The sequence below is a fragment of the Clinocottus analis genome, unplaced genomic scaffold, assembly GCF_023055335.1.
Source record: "Clinocottus analis isolate CAN_PGR_092001 unplaced genomic scaffold, fCliAna1.0.p SCAF_43, whole genome shotgun sequence".
Classification (NCBI taxonomy): domain Eukaryota; kingdom Metazoa; phylum Chordata; class Actinopteri; order Perciformes; family Cottidae; genus Clinocottus; species Clinocottus analis.
The window spans coordinates 681,989-695,198 of record NW_027176187.1 but is presented as its reverse complement, the minus strand read 5'-3'; the positions used below and the strand labels follow the sequence as shown (position 1 = coordinate 695,198).

Here is a 13,210-nt window from a genome sequence, read left to right as displayed (position 1 = left end):
CACATTACGCCTGTATTAGCTGCTCCTATAAGGTCAAGAATCATATTTATATTCCTTCTCCTCACCTACAAAGTAGTGGTGCACCATTATATCTTAAGGAGTTGAATGCAGGTTACTTGTGGTTCCCAGAGTTTTAAAAAGTAGGTTGGGGGCTCGAGCCTTCAGTGATCAAGCTCCTCTTCTGTGGAATAAGCTTCCACTTTCAGTCCGGGGAGCAGACACAGTCACCTCATTTAAGAGTAGACTTAAGACTTTCCTCTTTGACAGAGCTTATAGTTAGGCTGGCTCAGGTTAGCCCTGCTCCAGCTCCTATGCTGCTATAGGCCTAGACTGCTGGGGGCATCTTAGAATACACTGAGCACCTCCTCTCCTCTTCTCCTCTCCTCTTCGCCTCTCCTCTTCTTCTTTCTCTCACACTCCCCTTCTCTCTCTCTCTCTCTCTCTCTCTCTCTCTCTCTCTCTCTCTCTCTCTCTCTCTCTCTCTCTCTCTCTCTGTCTCTCTCTCTCTCTCTCTCTCTCGTCAATGCACATCACTAACTCTACTTCTTCCTGGGAGTCTCTGTGCTTCCACTTCTCAAGTTTCCATGTATTGTGGCTGTCTGGGACCGGTCCTGCCTGCTGCAATGGATTGTAGCTGTGTCTGGAGCTCCTTCCCTGCTCATGCTCCTCCTCTCTACCTCCTTCTGCTGACATGCATCGTGGTTATCTGGATTGTGGTCCATGGCTACTACCTAATCATTTCTGTCGTGTTGATGATTGAATATACTGTAACTTTGTTACGTTATTCATTCTGGTCACATGACATCTATTGCTTCTGTCCATCTGGGAAGAGGGATCCTCCTCTGTTGCTCTATGAAGGTTTCTTCTGTTTGTTTCCCCGGTGAAATGTTTTTTACTATCGTGATTTGGGGGAGTTGTTCCTGATCCGATGTGAGGTCCTGGGACAGGGATGTTATGTGTACAGATTGTAAAGCCCTCCGAGGCTACTCCAAAAAGGAGCCTCGGAGGGGTATTTGTGTTTTTGGGCCAGGGATGAGGCCAAATTGCATAACGGAGTGCGTTACAATGTTACAACATACATTTTTATTGATTTTTGTATTATGATGAAAAAGACCAACAATCAAAGGACCCCAAAAACATTTGGAATATGACTCATAGACTGAAGTTGATTACAAACCCACAACTGACTGGTCACTTTATTCCTTTGACTAACATCCAACCAATTGGTCTGTAATTTGAGCAGTGTGTGTCAGACAGGAAAAGACAAAAGCATTTTCCTTTGTCATGTCTTGGAGCTCAGCCTATTTCATAATGGATAAACTATTGTGATTCCATGATTTCCAATGTTTTTTTTCCAATTTAGAAGCCACATCACAATGACTGGCCCAGACCTACAGTGCATCAAATAGTGGAATGTTGAGCTATTTCGGTTTCCTAGCAAGAAAACATACATGCAAACACATTGTTGTAAGGGTTAAAGATAAAGGTTTGCTTCTCATTTGCGTGGCGATCGTGTAAAATAAGAAGAGGGTGCGGTCGTGTGCATGAGTTTGGGGGCTTAATAGTGGGAGTGTCTCACCCCTGTCATATAAATGCCCTCCCTCTACTATGTCACAGTTTAGTGTCTCCACCAGGCTCTCAGGTTGTCTGTTTGTCTTCCAATCTTACGGCTGCAAAAGTCTATTAGCTAAACTTCAGCCAAAATGGAGGCCATCAAAAAGAAGATGCTAATGCTAAAGTTAGACAAGGAGAATGCATTGGACCAGGCTGAACAAGCTGAAGCAGACAAGAAAGCAGCCGAAGACAGAAGCAAGCAGGTGGGTACTGAACAGAGAAGCAATACAATGAGTTCCAGTCAGACTAAGAAAGATTGGGAACCCAAATCCTAACTCAGGCTAAATAATCCTGGTTCTGCTCATCCAGCTAAATTGGTTCTTTGATGACAGTTTGAGGTTAGATTTATGTTTTTATCCTGCATGAAGTCATCTTTTATAACTGTGTGCTGTTGTTTGAAACAATGGTCAAATGAGGAGAGAGTTGAAACCGTGAGCATCATTCAGATGATTAACAGACTGCTGATGATCAGTTTTATAGTTCGGTGTATTAAGAACCGTCAATCCTGTGACGACCCTGTTCTACATTGAGTCACCCGTTCTCCCCTGTAAAAATGAAAACCTGACAAAACTCTCTTAATCAGCAGCTTTTATTTCAAGAACAAATTGTCAGTGAGTTATGCAGTTCATTATTTTTTTCTTTTTTTAACGATATGTCATAATCTGGCTTCTTGCAGTCAAAATATTTTAGCACTTTAGTTGGATTTTTTAGAATGTTTTTCTCACAGTATCTCAAACCATAAATTGTTGTATATTGTATATGTTTAAGTTAAATCATTAAAAATTGAGCTCATAATGATCTCAAAACAATTTGCACTTTCTCATATAAAATCATCACTTTTTTAATTATTTTCTAAGAAAGTGAGCCATTTCTTTTCAATTATTTGTTTGTCATGAACAGCAAATGTCACTCAGCCTGCAGCTTTCCATGTTTGGGTTTAAGGATGTGATGCTTTATCGACACCATGCACTTTCCAACTGGATCACTCTTCAGCTCACACTTTTATCCAAAGAGACCTGTAATAAAAACAAATGAGACTTTGTACAACAGTAGCATTTGAGGAAGCTGTGACAACAAGAGCCAGTGGGCTCAGCTCTCTGTCCTGGTGACTGGAGGCTGATGATAACGGGGTAACAGCTCTGCAAGTGAGGTAGGTTCTTCGTCCACAGGAGCCACACAGCATTGGCTTTATCCTTCGCTGAGTGTTTTGAAGGAGATGTTGCCAGACTTCCTCTGAGGTGAAAGTCCTGCCATCACCAACACTTTTTCTTAGTGTAGGAAGCCATTAGAGAGGACGGGATCAGGTTTTTGTAGGACTTGGATGACCGTATCCTTATCCTTATGGCCTCTGCCACAAGAAAGCTGCACCCATGCAGTGGAAGTTGTGCAGCACCTGCAAAGGCTGGTCTCGCCATAAACTGGTAGAAGAGCTCTGCGCTCCCCGACCAGTCCTTAGTTTACATAGGTGTCGAAAAGGTAGGATGAAGGATCCTCTCCACGACAAACTGATGCAGATGGACAGCTGGCCACCCAGATGCAAAACAGAGCAGAACAGCTTTGACTAGCCAGATTTGCAGTGTATGGCCCTCTCTCACGAATGTTTCTATTATACGTCTACAGGTCAACACTGCGTAATCATGTCATAAATGATTCCGTTGTACACTATTGTGCAAGTAATGGTACCATATTACTTGCACTCTTCACTATCTTCCAATCTTAATCAACTTTTAATGTCATATATGTTGTATGCACAGCACACCGCTGCATTCAACCCATTCCAGAAGCTCTGGGCAGCTACAAGTGCATAGGAAGCAGTTTAAGGGTTCTTTGCCTTGCTCAACGCAACCTCGGAAATGCCCAGGAGGTGAACTGGCCCAGCTTCAACTGCCAGGCCTCAAGTTTGCACTGAGCTCTGCCGCCTCCATTACTGAGGTTGGAATTAGAGGGCTGCATCCAACAAGCTTTCCGGCTTTTCAAAACAGAAAATCTAAGATGACCTGACAACATTTTTTAGATAGATTAGATAGTTTCGAAGGTTACAGTCTTTTTGGTCCTTTATTCACACAGAACATGTTGTTTGCTTTTGATGGCGAGTAGGAACAGGAGGAAGTGCTTCAATGTACTGTATTGGCATGTTAAAAACATGTTGCCATACCTTTAACTTGAATGCTAACTATGCGTTTGATCTCCCATGCCATCAGCATGAAGACGAACTTCTGCAAATGCAAAAAAAGCTGAAGGGGACAGAGGATGAGCTTGATAAATACTCAGAGGCCCTGAAGGATGCTCAGGAGAAGCTCGAGGTGGCCGACAAGAAGGCTGCTGATGTGAGTAATACAATTTCAAAAGTACAATACCACTTGTTGTGATTAATTTACAGTTGGTGTCATTATTGTCTATCCTTTTTCCAAAGAAGGTAACATACTCTTCACCAAGGCCCAGATGACTTTTTTAAAAGTTCAGTAGTTGCTCGTAAAGTCTGTGTATTTTCCACATTATTTCTACCTGATCAGGAAGCGGAACTGTTACACACTGTACATAAATGTACACAAATGTTTTATCTACATTGCTTCTCATACAAGCATACAATGTGTGCCCTGAACTGAGGCTCTGATAAAAGGGCTCTGATAAAATGGCCAGGCTTATTCCCTGCTACTCCTTTGCATTCCATTCTCATCATGCCCAGCATGGACTCCTCACAGCTGTCGGGGGATTCAGAGCCCTATTTTGGCTATGATGTCAGTCGCTCAACCTGGACCACAGGCTTAACAATGGTTCAAGTCCATTTTGGGTGCATCATCCATCCCTCTTGGGTCATCGTATTTATTTAGTTCCTTTCCTTTTGGAGAGAATGAATATGCCACCACAAATAAAAGATTTTAATTGTGTACATCATGCAAACAATGGATTCTATAGTTATAAATAGGGTTCATGTTAACAGGTTGACCTACTATCCCAGAAGGAGGGAAATAAAACATTCCCCTCCTTCTGCCTGCTGCCTCTTTTCAGTTTCAGAGTCATTGCTGAAAAATGTATTTCAGAGCCTACGTTTAGAAAACACAGCTGTTCTAAGACCTGCAACAAAATTCCAGTGGAAGGGCGTGGTTTCAGGCCTAGCAAGCTCCAAATCCTATTTCAACTAAAAGCACTTAGACAATCACAATCAATTACTTAAAACAATAGCTTAGACTTTTCACATCATTCCACATAATTAAAAAAAAGTGCAAACAGGAGTGGACTGAAGCCTTTTGGCCCACACACCCATCATCACGCTGCTTTAGGCTACCTCCCATCCCTGCCCTATCAATACTTTAGCCGTGTAACAAGAATCATGGTGAAAGATTAAGTGAGAGGAATAGGACATTAATACCCTCAAAAAGTGCCTTTGCAAGACTGTACACTGTGATGAACAGGGTTTTCCAGAAAAAGGGCAGCTAGAGTGGTGGGGGCGAGCTAAAGCCCACTATTCCATCGCATCTGATCTCAGTCTACAAATTTGAATGTGTTTATCTACCTGAGAGGCAATCCAAATGGTTCTAATATCATATATTTTACATTTAACCCTAAGAGCAACAGTCTAGAGCAAGTTTGTGCCACGTCGTTTTCCATTGGAGCCTGTCTCCTCATGAGGTCCCTGTCTGTGCAATCAATGCCATTCTCAATGTGTTCTCATCGATTTCTATGCTAACATTTGTCAAACCCTGAAGAGGACTCTCCGCCCTTCTCGTTGGGTCACAAGCTCTCAGCTGAGCGCTCACGTTCATATAAAGTATGTCACACTCATCTGTCACCAGCTCAGTGTTCATGTAAAGAAAGAAACAATAAGCCGATCTCCCTGTTGGGGAGAAATTAAAGCCAGTTGTCTTAGTTTGAGTATATTTATTGTAGAATCAAATTGTTTGTAAGTTTATCAGTGTTCTTATGGGTGTTATACAGCATTTAAATGAGCAGGCTGTATTATAAAGCATTACAGGGTTAACATGTCTAGGACAATACAGCCAACACAGACTTTGTCACAGATGACGAGCCATGCTGTAAGGGTAATACTTGCTTTTCAGCAAGGAACCTGTTTTCTATCAGCAACAGTGTTGCACTGAAAGAAAACACTTTTCGTTCTGGTCCTTTCTTTCTGTGATAAGGCTGAAGCAGAAGTGGCTTCCTTGAACAGACGTATCCAGCTGGTGGAGGAGGAGTTGGACCGAGCGCAGGAGAGACTGGCAACTGCTCTGCAGAAGTTGGAAGAGGCGGAGAAGGCTGCTGATGAGAGCGAGAGGTAATCTGCTGTGAATTAGTCATTGTCACTAGTGTTATCCCATAAAAGGGATATGTAGATCACATTACTATCATGGTTCCAACTATGCTCTGCTCTGTTACATCTGTGAACTGGGAAGAGGCCCCGGGGAAGACCCAGGACACGCTGGAGGGATTATATCTCCCGGCTGGCCTGGGAACGTCTCGGGGTCCCTCAGAACGAGCTGGGAAATGTTGCGGGTGAGAGGGAAGCCTGGGTCGGTCTGCTGGGTGCTGCCACCGCGACCCGACCCCGGATAAGCGGCGGAAAATGGATGGATAGATGTTACATATGTAACCATCAATAACAGTGATGTCACAGCATTCTAGAGTACATCTGCAAGTCCCTGCAGCAGAGTACATTAAACAACCAAAATAAGATTCCTAGGGTGTGTGTAGCTAATCTACAGGTACAGATCCTCAATATCTCATCAACAACGATCATACAATAAATAGACTTTTCTAGTCTTCCAAACATTTAAATGTCTTTAACACTACATGTCTTTAACACTACAAGTCACTGCTTTCACCCATTCACACACTGATGGACAGGTGGTACCATCAAGGTACCACCTGTCCATCAGGACTAACATTCACACTGATGGAGGAGCTACATGAAGGCACCACCTGTCCATCAGGACTAACATTCACACTGATGGAGGAGCTACATGAAGGTACCACCTGTCCATCAGGACTAACTAACATTCACCCTGATGGGAGGAGCTACTATGCAACCTGCCACCTGTCCATCAGGTTGAGCTAACCATCATACAGTTCGTTGCCCAAGAACACATTGACATTGGCTACCGGAACTGCCGATCCTCCCTGCTCTACCACTGAGCCACAGTCAGCCTCATTATATAATATAACACATTAATATCTAGAGGAGTAATATCCCTGAGCAGGAAATTAAGTCTCTCTCTCTCTGATGTTATCGACACTTATGACACAAACACAAAAAAGATGGTGAGAAATATGAGTAAAACAAAAATGAGACGATATTGCAATTGTTCAAACAAGACTCAAGCAATAGTAATAATGTTTCACATCACTTCGTCATAACAATTAACATAATTTAGAGTTGATAATTATTAATTAACTAGTTAGGAAGCTTTGCTGGAGATCGCCATTTAAACAAATTTAAGCTGAAATAGAAACAACTCGAAGATCACTTACGAAATAGAAAGAATAACAAAGTACCAGTAGTTTCTGTTCTGTGATTTCCTTCTTTTTTTTAAAGAATAATAATTTTTAAAAAAGGAAAACACTTCAATATTTGTGAGGTATGTAATGAGTAATGTTTGTGTGTGCAGAGGTATGAAGGTGATTGAGAACAGGGCTCTGAAGGATGAAGAGAAGATGGAGCTTCAGGAGATTCAGCTGAAGGAGGCCAAACACATCGCAGAGGAGGCCGACCGCAAGTACGAGGAGGTGAGCGGCTGAAAGCTTTGAATGAAGCGGCTTCTTCACAAACATCTGAAGGAGCTTTTTCCTCATGTACTTCTGCAGAAGACGTTCGCTTTACAATGAAAGAGTTAACGTTTAGTGACTCTCTAACGAGTCCACAAACATAAATACCATTACTGACTTTTGATGAATCCTTATGTGAAGCTTCATAAATAAATACATATGAATATCTAATGTATTTATCCAGGTGGCTCGTAAGCTGGTGATCGTAGAAGGAGAGCTGGAGCGAACCGAGGAGAGGGCTGAGCTGGCTGAGGCGTGAGTATCCACACCGCCTGACTTTGTGTGTGTGCGTGTGTGTGTGTGTGTGTGTGTGTGTGTGTGTGTGTGTGTGTGTGTGTGTGTGTGTGTGTGTGTGTGTGTGTTGGTCAGGGCTGAATGAGACGTCACACAATGAGGTACAAAGTTAAGCCAATCAGCAAAAGTCTCTTACAAAGGAGAATTGTTTTGATCAACTTCTGATCAAGTGGGCGGTTTGATTTAAGACTCAGCAACTTACTGCTGGATTTGCTGATATAGATTACACAGAGAAAATAGCTCCACCTCTCCGATAACATGGACATGCTATAATGATAACATGCCCCTATCAACTAACAACTGATGGGGGCTATTTTAATTTTAACACTTGGTCACTGTACATTTGCAGTACCAACAGTGAATTTAACTTCTGTACTTTTTTTCTGATAATATTTTAAAAGCAGGAATTATAATGTTACACAACAAGAAATAAAACAAAACAAATAGCGATGTGGAGAAGTCGAGGAGCCTGAGGAAAGAAAGCATTTGTACACTGTTATACTACTGTTTCTCACTGACAGGAAGGACCTAAATACTCTTTGTGTGCACTTCCTTCCTTCCTTCTTTCCTTCCTACCTACCTACCTTCCTTCCTACGTACCTACCTTTCCGGAAATCAAAACATATCAAGTAAATGTGCTGAGCTGGAGGAAGAACTGAAGAACGTCACCAATAACCTAAAGTCTCTGGAGGCCCAGGCTGAGAAGGTAGAGACTCAAACCTTGCTTCAGTTATTTTGGAAGCACTATTCCCATTATACTCTCTAAAAAGTAGAACGATGCTCAGTGACTTTGTATCGTTGGGGCATGTATGGCGGAAGACAACATGATTAGCTGTAACCAACACGGTCTTAATCCCAACTTTGTCAAATAGCTAGCGCCGGTCCCTGAAGCATCCTTCATCATCAGAATCAGAAACCGTTAATTTGCCAGAAATGTTTTCACAAACAAGGAATTTTCCTTGTCGGAAGGAGCAACATTAGACATGAGACATTAGACGAGACAAACAACAATCAACACTCAATGACAACAACAGCGCAATGTGTATTAAATGAAGTATGAGCTAAAGATAAAGTACCAAACAACAAATAACATTAAAGTGTTAAAGTGTATGTTAAAGTGTCATGTGTGTTTAAGTTAAAGTGTGTTTTTCAAACTTTGTTGAGCTTGCACACATTTTATACAACAAATAAATCCCAGGGCACACCAACAACCGAATAAAGTTACAAAATGTCACATTGTTGCAAAATACAGCATATATGGTAGGTAATTATTGTCCTACCTACGTACATGGAAGAGTATTTAATTACCTAGCCAGACAATTCAACAATGGAAAATTATTTGTTGAAAATTATTATTAAGTGAAATTGCACGTTTTCCCACGGCAGACATGACGATCTCTCACGGCACACCATCTTGTCATGAGATCGTTTTCAACCTAACACTGGTTAAAAATCACTGTGTGTGTTAAAGTGCCCTTGTCGTTGGCAGTGGCTGCAGTGTACCTGGGACATCTGTATGGGATGTAGTGGCTTCATTTAGGTCTCACGTAAAAATAAAAAAAGCCTTGTCAATATCAGACAGGTAATGCAACAGAGAACCGTTTGGTAAATGGTAAACGTGTATAGCCTTTTGTATACCACTGAGCTACAGGTGCTGTCCCTGTATTCTGTCACCCAGAAATAAAACACTTTTGTCCCGTGTGGAACCAAGTCAATGATGACGTATTTGACCTCACGTTTGTTGCGTAACTTACAAACTTAACTAACAGCAGTTACGTAACAAACTTTATTCATTCATAACCAATCCACACAGAAACAAGTCCACACAGAACAAGTGCACACAGAAAAAAGCCCACATAGAAATGACACTGTACAAGCCAAGCGCAGAACCTTTTACCCAGAGTTAAAGATCTGCAGTAGCTGTACTCGTTCCTTTAACACCAATCGGGTCGAAAAGTAAATCAAAGCAAAATTATCAAAAAAAGGTTTTGCCGATTTCATGAAAAACGGCCTTGAATGTTATTCCTGTTCTGTGTCAAAGTTTCGTTTTTCAGCAGAAAGTAGTGTGTCCTTAAGAGTTTGTCATCTTCATTAAAGTTTCTTTCCCTAACCCTCGCTGCCTTCCATAGTTATTGTGAAGATAAGTGTTTCTTAAACAATGAAGTTGGTAATCCAGGGAGTTTCAGAATCAACCCCACACTAAATGTCTTTCTTTAAAAAGAAATTAAATCTAAATGATGTTGTTTCTCATCACAGTACTCTCAAAAGGAGGATAAGTATGAGGAAGAGATAAAGATCTTGACTGACAAGCTGAAAGAGGTGAGCAAGAAGCCACAAGTACCAATGTTTTGTCTCCTATGTTTTGTCTGCTACACTTTAAGAGACTCCAGTAAGATGTGTTGAGACACACCATGTTAACCTACCCTTGCATATTAGGTTTACTATAGTTTGTTGACCTCAGATGTCATCTGACCTGTGCTGTGTCATCTCAGGCTGAGACCCGGGCTGAGTTTGCTGAGAGATCAGTGGCCAAGCTGGAGAAGACCATTGATGATCTGGAAGGTACAACATTGAATACACTTTAACCCAGTGGTTCTCAAACTTTTTCTGTCACGCCCCACTCGGCCCCCACCTCCCCAACAATATTGTAACGAAATGGTCCAACTTTTTGAAACTCCATCCATGCTTTTCAAATAATAGAATAAAGAAATCTGAAATCCCTTTCAAGTAAACCAGATTTCTCCATCAGATAGAAACTAAAGACATGTGCAATCACTTTGCAAATTTTGCACTAAATATCTTTTTAAGATAGCAATAACGTTGAACTTGTGCAAAACAAAACAAGTGCAGTGAGCATCAAGTTGTATCAGTATAAGTGGTTGCAGTGAGCTGCTTGCCTCTACAAATATTTTTTAAGCAGGGTTGTAGATTTGATATAGGCGCTCTCAACCCATGCTCAATATTGAGCTGAGATCTATATTCTGTTTTGAGAGACGCAACAACAGAAAAGACCTCACAAAGATATCACGGAGCTCTCACAGAAGCGCAGCGTAACCTGTTAACATCATAACCTGTTGACATCGTAACCTGTTGACATCGTAACCTGTTGACATCGTAACCTGTTAACATCGTAACCTGTTGACATGTTCACAGGGAGAGTTTCTGTCCTAAAACCACAAGGTAGCGCTTCAATCCCTGGTCTCCCCATAGTTTGCAGTTGAAGTGCTCAAGAACACTTCACCAGCTTCACAGCAGCACGCTGCCATTGGTGGTCAATGGCAGCATTGGGTGTGTCACTCTCAAGATAGACGAGCTACAAAGCTAACGAGCCAGACATAGATCCTTGGAGCTACAACAATTGCCAATTTCTTTTGTACTAGTCTAATGACTAGTAGTAGTAGACTAGAACGCACTAGTCGTACTAGTGCGTTCCTGTTTTTTTTCTGTTGGATGGGGCCGAATAATATCCAGAATTTGAGGTTTTGTCTACTGCATTGTTTCTGGTCACTAAAGATCTTATCACAATTTCCACAATACTAATGTAAGCCTCTCTTGTGTTTTTTTCCATTTCTTTACAACCCCCTTATTTTTGGTGTGTGGACATACAGATGAGCTATATGCACAGAAACTCAAGTATAAAGCCATCAGCGAGGAACTGGACCACGCCCTCAATGACATGACATCTATGTAAGTGATATGTTTCCCAGTGAGAATCTTATTGAGCCTGCTAGTGTGACATTCCTTTAATTTGGAAAAATAACTCTTCATGTACACTGATCTTTCAGACTGGTGGCTGTTGCAATTGCAATAAAAAGTTTATTTTTAAAAATTGCTTTATTTTTAATAATTATATATTACAATTTCTAGTAAAAAATATTGATTTAGCATTTCTCAAAACACAGATTAAAAACGTATAAACATATTCAAAATGATTTTTACAATTATTGAAATGTGAAATATATAAAAAAAAACATACAATTAATAAGTTCTCCTCAAAGCCAGCCCACTATATTGCAAGACAGAGTAGCTGTACCTGAAATGAAATAAAACTCATCAACCTGTCTTGGTTAGTGTCGTTTCTCCTCTGGTTTTAAATAAAGCTTAATTCACGGAGTACCAGGTGACAATATGCTGTCTCTCCATTCTCTCTTTCTGTCGTTGCCAAACAGTGTCAAATCACTCCAGCCACGTTAAATAATAATAATAAATAATTAAATAAATAATAATAATAAGTGATGTTCATGCATGAACTACTGCCTGTCTCAAATGTTAGTGTGATAAAAAAAAGCAGCAAAAAAACGAGAATGTAACAACCTTTGTGCTTTTTTTTCACCGAGTAAAATCCTTCACACAGATTGAGTTTATAGCTATTATCTGGGAGTAGAGGAACTGTCTGGAATCCTGCGGTCCAAAGAGCTGATAGAGTTTTAATTGAAGGACACACACATCTGGATTGGTTCTGTTAAGAAGAATTTTATGGAGAGTTTTCAGTTGTGCCGCTCACATGCATGTAAAATCATAAACATCATAGAAATCATAGACATGCAACATCATGCATGAAACATCATAAACATGATAGACACCATAAACATGATAGACATCATAAACATGCAACATCATGCATGTAACATCATAAACATAATAGACATCATAAACATGCAACATCATACATGCAACATCATAAACATGATAGACACCATAAACATGCGACATTATACATGCAACATCATAGACATTGGTATGTCAGACAAAATGAATGGGACATTGTTAATAATTCTAGTAAATTCCTCTTCAGACATGTTTCAAAGTATGTAAAAATGCTCTGCTATGATAAATCACAGTCTCTCGCTTCTTGTGTTTTTAGCTGAACATCCAGAAGCTCCATCACCCTGCAGAGCTGTGGCTTCAAGACCTCTTCCCCCACCAAGTCCTTCTCTTCTATTTGTCTTCCTTTCTCAAATGTTGAACTGTGTGTGCCGGTTGTACTTTGTTTTCAACCCTTTATTTATGTATCTGCCGTCTCTGTCTAATGGACGTTGCTCATTGTATGTTGTCTGTTTAGGGATGTTGCTTATTGGATTTTCTCTTCATGAGTTAAACAAGTGAGAGAAGAAAGCTTGACTTCATGTGTCCATGTCTGTTCTTGTTACATACTGTATGGGGGGTAAAGCATATCAGAAAACCTTTATTTTCGTAATTGTTCCATATAAATACAGGTATAAAGATGACGGTAAGTCATAGCAGAAAGAGTTTTAGTTGGGAAAAAAAATATCCAATCTGTCAAGAAGGCAACCTATGTAGTATGATTCATTATATGAAATACATGTCTATCTGTAAGAAATTTAGGAGTTTTACTTTTACTTTTAATTTTACAAAGCTCACGTTGCAGAACATCATGTTGGTTACGGTGTGGCTCCAATACAAACCACACCACTAAATTGACAATTTCACAAACATGCTTTTAAAGTCACAGTATAGAGAAAGGACAGTGAATAGTGTATGCACTACAGCACATAAACTGCATCTTAAAATTGCATCCATG

At 40.6% G+C, this 13,210-nt stretch overlaps 1 protein-coding gene across 1 annotated transcript; it reads left to right on the top strand.

The window, feature by feature from the left end:
* The first annotated feature begins 1,649 nt into the window (after positions 1 to 1,649).
* LOC137801717 (tropomyosin alpha-3 chain) lies at positions 1,650 to 13,207 on the top strand. The gene is made up of 10 exons (XM_068599070.1): positions 1,650 to 1,817; positions 3,816 to 3,941; positions 5,754 to 5,887; positions 7,218 to 7,335; positions 7,559 to 7,629; positions 8,299 to 8,374; positions 9,925 to 9,987; positions 10,161 to 10,230; positions 11,277 to 11,355; positions 12,533 to 13,207. The coding sequence occupies exons 1-10, from the start codon at positions 1,704 to 1,706 to the stop codon at positions 12,534 to 12,536; spliced, it is 855 nt and encodes a 284-aa protein (XP_068455171.1). The 5' UTR covers positions 1,650 to 1,703; the 3' UTR covers positions 12,537 to 13,207.
* The last annotated feature ends 3 nt before the right edge of the window (positions 13,208 to 13,210 follow it).